At 37.7% G+C, this 10,320-nt stretch overlaps 1 protein-coding gene across 1 annotated transcript; it reads right to left on the minus strand.

Annotated features, from left to right (window-relative positions):
- Positions 1-2,138: 2,138 nt before the first annotated feature.
- Positions 2,139-6,538, minus strand: smim13 (small integral membrane protein 13). The gene is made up of 2 exons (XM_042435636.1): positions 6,047-6,538; positions 2,139-3,494 (listed from the first exon to the last, which is right to left on the minus strand). Exons 1-2 carry the CDS (start codon positions 6,120-6,122, stop codon positions 3,304-3,306), a joined length of 267 nt encoding a protein of 88 aa, XP_042291570.1. The 5' UTR covers positions 6,123-6,538; the 3' UTR covers positions 2,139-3,303.
- Between the last annotated feature and the right edge of the window lie 3,782 nt (positions 6,539-10,320).

Raw genomic sequence — 10,320 nt, forward strand, 5'->3', positions numbered from 1 at the left:
AGTCAATTTACAGTAAGGGTGGTTTCTTAATTTTCTGCATCTGTTTCCATTAGAGGAAGGACATTCTGGAGGAATGGATTCTCAACATTTGAGTCATACCACAAATGTATCAGTTACTATACTTTAAATATTGTAGACCTATTTCTTCTGTGTATTTAATTAGCTTTGACTGTGTTCTTTTCGGTTCTCTCATAGTTTTACGCTGCAGTTGTGAGTGAAATGCTAATTTGAGTTTAAAAAGAGCTGACTGACACAGAAACGGGTCTAAAACCACACACACAGTGGGGAAATTCAATACATTTGAACTTTAACAGTGTCAGTAGGGTATTTAAGTTCTTGCTTAACATTTCTGTTTCTCAAACTTTCCAACTCAATAAATAAATCTGTATTAAAAGACTGTAACTCTGCATGTTTGCACTGGTAATCATTGCATCATTGCACCACATTAAGTATGAGCAGTTCAGGAATAAGCTAATGACCCTTGAGGACCAATTTGCTGCATAGAGACCTGTATAGTTAATGGCAGCAATTTGAAATAAGAGTACTGACATGCTGGTGGAGGAATCAGGGCATGTGTTTCTGTGCTTTTTTCTGTTTTATTTTTAGTATTTTTATTGTTTTAGCATCTGTTTTTGTCACAGAAATCCTTACAAACAATACAAAACAGCTGCATAGCTTGTTCCAGACTATCAGAGAAACTTCATGAACCCTTCTCTGATGGAAACTGGACGAATAAACCAAATTTGAAGCACGATTTTTATATATTAGAACACCGTCCTTGTTTCGTCTACAGACCTGAAGATCATCACTTGTCAAAATCTAATACAGACACTTCCTCCTCCTACTTTATATTTAGATAACAGACCAAAGTGACACCCACATGTCCTGTGCTGTTTAAACTGTGAAGCATTTTCCTTTGAGCTGTTTTCTATCGGCGCGATACTGCCACCATGTGTTCAAACTCTAAAAGGGGCCCAAACAACACCAGTGAGGATCTTAACAAATCCAGATATTTGGAATACTTTGAGTTGTTCAAGATGACACAAACAACAACGTCTGTGGTCATCTAAAAAAACACCAGGTTTGTGCAACAAGTCTGGTTGGTGAAACGTGTCCAAAGACGTCGGTTCTTTCGTTCTACATGGATGACACAGAACTCATCATCTGTGAATTAGGTAATTGATACATGTGAGGACAGTATGACCAATCATTTCGTTACTAGGAGGGATAAGGGGATTCACTTCCAGTAAACGTGTGTCATCACAGCTCATCTACTTCATATAGGTGTGTTCTTACCTTCACCTTCACCTGAGGAAGACCATTTGTTGTCTAGATATTGTTCATTAATAACTGGAAGGATTATTCTCTAGTGCTGGTCTCCACTTAACTTCACAAGATGGATTAGAGACACTGTGCTTCTTGAAATTTGAGAAATAAACACTCAAAAGGAGTTATGAGGATCTGGATCCCCTTTTTTACTGTACAACAAGAACCCACATACACCCCTTAATGTGGAAGACCACAAAGATAACTTTCCTTTTTGTGATTTATTTAACCATCCTCCTCTGTCTTTCTAGTTTAGGATACTTTTGTACCATTATTATTGTAACCATTACAGTGTATTTATGTCATATTTGTGGTACTATGAACTACATCTTTGAGGTCTCTTTTGGTCCTTTATAGATAGATGAACACTAATGGAATCGCTTGGATATTTAGGGAATAGCTGTTGAGCCAGTCGGTGGGCTTCATGTGGGAGGGACAGGAAACTTATGTAATACTTAAATGATTTAATGCACCACTGTTGTGTGATTACTTCATTGTTTTACATCTGCATTTGAGTATGTTTGCAGAAGCTCTTGTACGCACACAAAACCAATAAAAATTGCTCTTAAAAAATAATAATAAAAGCACTGAGAATGATTTATTTTTTGTACTTACTGTTACGCACCACCTGGAAAGAATTTATGAACATAAATCATCATCATGAAAATTATTTTCCAAGTGGCTAAACATGGTTATTTCCATTTGTATGTGTAGAAAGAAGCAATTTATGATGCATTTTGTGTCTTTATTTTACAGGGAATTTATAGCTAATATAAAAAAATAATGACATGTACAGTTACATCTTTTTCCCCCCCCCCAATAACAGCAACTTTTCCACTTGAGGCAAACAGGACAGGGCTCAACATATTTATGGCATTATTTATTTGAAGCTACAGCTCCACTGAAGAAAAAAAAAAAAAAATCACTGCTGATAAAAAGGTGCGAGAGTTACATAAGTTTAACCTGGAGGGAGACTGTATTACATAAACATTGACTAGACTCTGGTCAGCTTTGATTTGTAATGGAATTCAAACTACCGCCGGCTTTATAAAAAGGATAAGAGGCCGTTTAACAAACAGTGGATGCCATCTAGACAGGCACTGGTACAGACAGAGGCACGGGGGGGGGGGGGAAGAGGGTTCAGACACCTCTCGGGCAAGTCTTCTGCAGCAGGGGAGCCTCGTTTCGTTGCTCCAGGACATCAGCTAACGATGTGTGTAGCAGCTTCTGAACACCAGAGAGCTAACAACAGTCGTTTCCTTTAAACGTTCTCCTGACTCTTCAAGTATAAGTCTATAAAAAAGGTCGAAGGAGAAGTTGCAAGAAAAGTGTCACATTGTACACAACTGGAATGAGTTCCTGTCATTCGTCATCTTCCTTTTACGAAGCTTTGGGCATTATCTACTGGGTGAGACAGTTTCCATAATACATATACTGTGCAAGAAATAACTAAATGACAGCATAAACATTCCTTTCATTGCACTTTGTTATGTTTTAAAGATAATAAAAGTTGTCAGTTGTACACATCACTGTTTCAGTTTTGCGTTTATCTTCAGTTGTTCTTGTTGAAATGATGTAGACGAGCTTATAGTTTTTAACAGTTATCTGCCTACTTTGCTAAAAATACAGAACATGTACATAAAGAGAATTAACACGTTGTTTCTCTTCGTGTGATGGAGCATCTTCATTCTCCACACAGGTGGCAGGAAGCAGCTCGGCCACTCGTGAAAGATGGCCGTCACTATTGCAGGACCATGAGTCAGTGCTCCATACATACGACTGTACATTATTAAACATATGAACAGGTGGTATTCAGAAATGGACAGTACTGTAAATGGCTTTTCCCTTTGAAACCAGGAGATCTGCCCGGTTAGATAAAAGAAGAGAAGAAGGGCTGACTGTGACTACCGAGTGTCCACGAGCTCCTTGTGTAGTGTAGATCGCAGGGCCAGTGGGAGGAAAAAGTGCCTGGATGATCTATGAAGTGCTCTCTGGAAAGGCAACTCTTTGGCGTGCAGTCCGGGGCCGATTTCGTGTTGGTGCATTAGGTGCGCGCTCGCTCTTGGTTTCGGACGGTTGAGTTTCAGCCTGCGGTGTGGTAGCGTCTCCGACAAGCTCGCGCAGGAACTTGAACTTGGACAAGAAGAGCTGCCAGACTACATACCAACCTGAGGAGTAAAGAAGAGGGAAAAAAAAACACTCTTAAAAAAGAGAAAGTATTCCATTTGAGTCACAGAGGTAAACATCTGTTTTTATGAAAAATAAATACACACAAATCTTTGAAAACCCAGAAGGCCGTTTAAAAACATTTGACGCTGTTCTGAAATGATTCCCAGAATCTTCAAAGACTCTTTTCGTCTGGATGAAAAGATGTTCCATCCACTGCACAATAAAAACGATTTTTAACCCCTTTTCCCAAGCCAAACAAACATGGTAGCCTCATACAACGTCCTTGCTCAATTTGTACTTAAAATGGAAAAGTATTACTATACGCAATATGTGTTAATTTCTATTACTTTATATTTTTATTCCTAAAAGCGTATTTTGCATCTTTCTTGTGTCATTCAAAACAAAATACGTCTCTTAAAGATACTTTGGGCCCGTTTTACTAAAGCGATCTGCGAGCACTGCTTACACGCAGATCACAAATGTTGCAATTTCCCCATTTCACAAACATCTGTCGCTCTTAAATTTCAGATAGATTTATGAGGTCTACAATCCTCATGCATGCTCATGCATGTGTTGCAAGTATAGAGTTTGTTATTTGTTTTTTTTTATTAGTTAGACAAGTCAAAATCAACATGAGAGGAAATGATCTCATCTTGCAAGTCGAAACTCGCATCTTGCGAATTTGGTGAAACAGGCCCCTGGATACCAAACAGAGTTGCAACTTTGACAGTGGTAAGTTTTTCAAAGATCTGTCAGAAGTAAAACGTAAAAAGGAGAGATGGAAAATAGCGCTGCTAGGGCTCACTTGGACGAGGAGTGAACACCACTGCTCAATAAATAAATAAATAAATAAATGAGCTGTCCCAAACAGTGTACACCAAAACCACCAGACACAGGAACAGTTTCTTCACTCTCGCCGTCACACTTATAAACAGTTAACTGAGGCACTGTGCAATAACACTGTAACTCTATAATACCCACCGTACTTATAATACACATAGTGTATACGCACAAAATGTGCAATACATTTCATTAATTACTGTATGTTTGCACAGGCTATATATACTGCACATAACCACCTACTATATGTATATAAAGTAACATCTAGGGGTATTGTAGTATCGTGATACGGCATAAGTTTTGTCTTTTCCTGGTTTTAAAGGCTGCATTACAGTAAAGTGATGTCATTTTCTGAACTTACCAGACTGTTCTAGCTGTTACATTATTTACTTTTACCCACTTAGTCACTATATCCACATTACTGATGATTATTCATCAAAAATCTCATCGTGTAAATATGTTGTGAAAGCACCAGTGGTGTAATGGAACACAGTTGATTGTTTATGTTTGTAAGTTATCATCAAGTTTTGATGATGTGGACAAAGGCAATTGTTTCATTCACTACCATGTTTAAAAGGAGGAAGGTATCATGCCTCATAATGCATTTTAATTTAACGATTGAGTATTGAATATTTTATATATTTTAACATTGGACATCTTAAATGTTGTTTTCATTTAAGACCATGGGCAAAAAGTTCCTTGCTTTACATGTTTTACAGAATATATGGAAAGCAAAGTTATATTTGTCACCCTTTTTTTTTTTTGCTGATCTGAAAAATAATCCGAAACCATGATATGATCTGAACCGCGAGTTTTGCAATCCGTTGCACCCTTAGAAACCACCAACAGTCTACAACAGACTACAATATTGTCACAATATCAGTATTGAGGTATTTGATCAAAAATGTCTGATTTTGTCCATATCACCCAGCCCTAGTAACATTTCACTTTTTTTTTTTTTTTTTACCATTTAATATTTATCCCAGCACTTTTCACATCTTTGCACTACCTGTATCCTGTTTACAGTTCACAGAAACTGTTTCACCTATATATAGATATTCCTCACATGTACCTCTGAAGAATGTTGTGTTGTTATTCTGTGTAAGTACACTGAGAACCACTAAACCAGAGTCAAACTCTCTGGTATGCGTAAACACACTTGGCCAGTAAAGATGACTCATTCTGATATCATTTCATTTTCAAGCGAACATCCACCTGCAGTCTTGTCTGTCTCAGGCTGGACTGAGACTACAAAATGAACTTGATGTACACAGACAAAATCTAACATAAACAAACGTCGGATTGACACAGAAACGTGTTTATTTCTAGCGGGGTTTAAAGCTCACATCAGTTAGAACATGCAGAGGGGAAGGAGGGGGAAGAAGCTGACATGGTTATGGTCTGACTGCTCCCCAGCACATGATAAAAATAGAAACTCTTTACTGAAATCGAAACTTGTCAGTCAAAGACATTCAATACACTCTGACCTGTCATTTAAGGTAGCTTTACAAGGAAAAGTTTAACATTTTTGAAGGAAAACTGTGCCTTTAATGATGTTTAAACAGAATCATTAAGCTAATTTACTGTGTGTCGCAGTCTCTTATTAGCATGTAAATAAAAAGTGACCCCGGCTTTACTACACCCCAGTCAGGACAATGGTGAGACAGAGTTATGTAAGTCACTCATCAAGGTTATTGTGTTTGAAACTCACCGAACAGCATGAAGAGCAGCGCACAGACAAGTGTGGCCACAATGACCAGCAGTGTGAGTCCGACACTTTGCCACATCTTGACAGCAACGACAACGACAACTACAGCAGCCTCAGGTGGTGATAGCGGTGTGTTTTTCTGCTTAACACCATACACAAGATGTAGCTCGGTTAGGAAGCTATCCGAGACGAGAGGGACAGAAAAACAAACAGCGGCACATCGCAAACTCACACCAGCTTGTTTGCTAGCGTGTGGCTAGCTGAGTTAGCTGTCTGGTTGACTAACGGACGTGCGGCAGTTTCACAAACGGTCCTGAAGGAGCCCGGAGAGGACCGTAACATCAGCCAACGTTAGCCGGTCACAACGGGGTAAAGTCCTTCTTATATGAGCTACATAACTGCTGCATGTATCTGCTTGCTGTCACAGATGAGACAAGGCAGTACAGTAACTGGGTTAAGACAACAAAATCAGCGTCATGACACTGACTCACTGCGCCTGCGCATGACCCACTTGACTTGTGGGTAATGTAGTTTATTTAAGATGTCACCCTTTTTACAGTTTTACTTTTAGTGCTGGAATATCTTGTCTTATCATCATGATCTCCTTTTCCACCTCTAATATTACTACTGTTGATATTAGAAGTACTAGTATTAATAGTAAGATAAGACTTTATTGTCCCAGAAGGAAATTTGCCGTGGACACACGATGCTGCACTGTACAGTACTAAGTTATTCATACATCTCAAAAATACCATGATAGAAAGTACAATAATTACATGAAATTACCCAGAATAAAAACTAAGCTTGTACTTCGTACCTATAGTGTAAGTTTCTTTGTTACTTTACCTGCAGGAATAAGAAAAAATGTTGGATTCACTGTATTTTCTAGTTAGATGCATTTTAATGTTCATATAATAGGCTAGTGATTTCTGTGCCACCCCATTGAAAAATTGCCTGGCTACGCCACTGAAAACAGCTTCACTGATACAGTATACAACAAGTTTACAGTGTTGTACACATCTTGTGTCTACAAACACGCCAGGGGGACTAAAGGTTGTAATAAAAGACAATGAAATTGTACTTTCAAGTATAGAGGAAATGCATCGTTTGATATCAGCTCTGAAAAGTTTGGCTTTTTTCTTAACAATTTTGATTTGTGAATATAGAATTTGGTCAAAATAGTGCTATGACTCATTGTCATCCTGATAATTACACTCTTAAACCAGATATTGTTATTAACCTCTCAAATGAGGTAAAAGTTGTCCACTAAAACATACACACTCAAGCAGGAATCATCAACTGTTGTCTTATTAATATGTACCGATAAACAAATATAAAAACAAAAGCAGATAAAAATGAAACCATGTATTCAGAAAAATAAATGAGTTCAGAATAACAAAATGAGCATAAAGGAGAATTATCTCAATATTTGTCTATGTAGTGTTAATAATAACTCTGTTTTACAGTGTAGTTCCCACAACTACTATCTTCACTGTACATATGTGTAGAGCGGCAACGATTAGTCAATTAATCAATTTATCGATCAAAAGATAATTAATCTGCGATTATTTTGACAATTGATCAATCAATTGCAAAACATTTGCTGGTTCTAGATTCTGAATTATGAATATTTGCTCTTTTTCTATCACACATGATAGTAAGTTAAATGTTTTGGGGTTTTTGGTTGGATAAAACAAGCAATTTAAGGACTTACTATACTTTGGGCTCTGAAAAGTTGTGACGGACGTTTTTTACTTCATTTTGACTTTTCATAGACCAAATAATAGATTAATTTTCGAATCGATTTTCATCGATAATTTAATAATTGTTAGTTGCAGCCCTACATACTGTATGTACCTTATCAACACTGTAAAAAGGAACAGTTGCACTTCTGTATTTCAGCAGGATTGTTCTACATCCAGCAGGGGGAGTCAAACCTCTTCAGGTCTGCAAACATGCTGCTGAAACTTTCTCAAGCAACAACTCTCTTATTCAGGATATCTGTTTGTAGGTGTGGCTGATGACCCTGTTTTCTGAAACTGCACATGAGTAAGAGATTTTCCCTTCAAAGGTCATTAGAGCACCACAATCAGTATCAGAAACAGGTTTATTGCCAAGTAGGTTTGCACATACAAGAAATTTGCCTCGGTGTTGTGGTGCATAACAGTCAAAATGTGCACAAAATTACGTATATAATACGCATATAAAAAAGAAAGAAAGACATTTACAGTAAAAATACGTAAAGCGAGAAGAGCTGCTACAGGTTTTTTAATTTTAAATTGAAGAGAATGAAATGAAATATACAAAATATTGACCAGGAAATAGTGTAAATAGTGTAAACAGTATATACAGTGTGCAATTAATAATAATAATAATATAAGTTGCATTAATGTAACACGCAACGTTAGATCAAAAATCACAGATGTGCAAATATAAGTCCATGGATGGGATAGAGTCCGTGTCAGTGGGGGTCCTGGGCCTTGTTGATGAGACCGGCTGCTGACGGAAAGAAACTTTTCTTGTGGCGAGAGGTTTTTGTCTTGATAAACATCAGCCTCTTGCTGGAGGGGAGCAAACATGATCAGGTCAGATCCTTTTGAACTGGTTACACAGGAAGTTCCCACCTCTGGTTTATTACACTCAGTAGTCAGTGTTTCTGAGGGGGCACAGTTTCACAATGTTGAAGTTCTCACTTACAGTAATAATCTGCTTTGGCTTCTATGTTTATGATGAAACCGCCCCCCCATCAGTAACCACTGAATGACATTTATTACCATTATATTGCATTTAATAGCAATACCGAGCGAGAAAATGTTAACAGAAAGGCTTTAAACCGTCGATTATTTAACATAAAGTAGAGAACGATCATGAACGTGTTACTACTATTTAGCTCATTCAAGTTACACTGTTTTATGGCATGAGCTGAGATTGATTGTTCATCATTGTCCTCACATGGGTGCAATTTGCAATGATTCAACACGAGTTAAATGCAAATAAAAACATACCCCAACCATTTCTAAAGCTGTACGATCTCAAATGTTTGACTACGCGTCTACACCCCTCTGCAATTAAATGTGGCTGTGAAGGAGTTATATTTTTAAAACCTTCATTTTAAATTCTTTTAAAGTTCAAATACCTTCTTGCATTGAAGCGACTTTATCACCAAGCTCTAGGAAACACAATTTCATGAAAATAAAGGCCTTGTATCCTTGTACAAAACTAAAACTATCAAGCCTACATGGAGAGATACGAATTGATATAGACCTAAGAGAGAAATAGATTTGTGGGTGAACTGGCCCTTTAAATGGACCCGTTTCAAAGAGGCCCAGGTGTATCTGAGGACCAAAGAAGTTCACCTCTGTGAAGAACCGACAATCAAGTTAATTACACGTCTTGTCTGTGTGTAATGATAGACCGAATCCGTCCAATCAGGTAACAACTACTGAAAATTATGGTGTAATGAAAAGTTATGTCTTTAACGATTTGAGGCTTCCACGCACACAGTAATGTCACTGCAACAGTTCACAATGTCTCAAGTCTGTCTTAAAACAGCAGTCAGATGCCCATATGAACACAAATTCCTCCTGGTTATACTGGCTGTTAAAAGATCCCCTTCAAATGTGCTTTCAATATAAGTGATGGTGGGCCACAATGAAGCTTATATGAGGCTTCAGCAGTCTGAGTTAGTCATGTCAAGTGGATATTTGTTTTCCTGTTGAGCTGCGGTGGAAGTATAGTAACAAAAAAAGGGACTTTGGCGCTAAAAAGACTGTAATGTTGAAAGATATCCACTTTATTTGACTCATTTGGACGGCTGAAGCTTCATAATAGCTTCAGATTAACTTTTAACTACGTTTTTGCACAGAAGGAGGACATTGTAAGTGCATTATGAAGAGATCTTCTAATGATCAGTATGAACAGGAGGAGCGATTACAGCAAGAAAAACCTGTTTCAATGTTCATTTGGGCTCCTCACTATTGTTTTAAGACAGACTTGAAAAACTGTGAGTCTGTCATTTAAGCAGGAAAACTGAAAACTAAGATCCCTCTAAGCTCCTCTCTGTTGACCTACATAAAAAATACCAGGACCAAGTATATAACAACGCCACAGCTTGAGATACACGTTACAATGGTAAAGTAGAAAATAGGCCGTGGATGTCAACTTTCTGTCCAAGTTATCAACACTGCTGAGGTATAACAGGAAGGGAGGAGGCCTTTCACTAATAATTTTGCATTGTAATTACAATAAATACAGTTTAATCCCCTCCTGTCATTCAC

This window comes from Thunnus maccoyii, chromosome 15, assembly GCF_910596095.1.
Source record: "Thunnus maccoyii chromosome 15, fThuMac1.1, whole genome shotgun sequence".
In the NCBI taxonomy this organism is placed as follows: Eukaryota; Metazoa; Chordata; class Actinopteri; order Scombriformes; family Scombridae; genus Thunnus; species Thunnus maccoyii.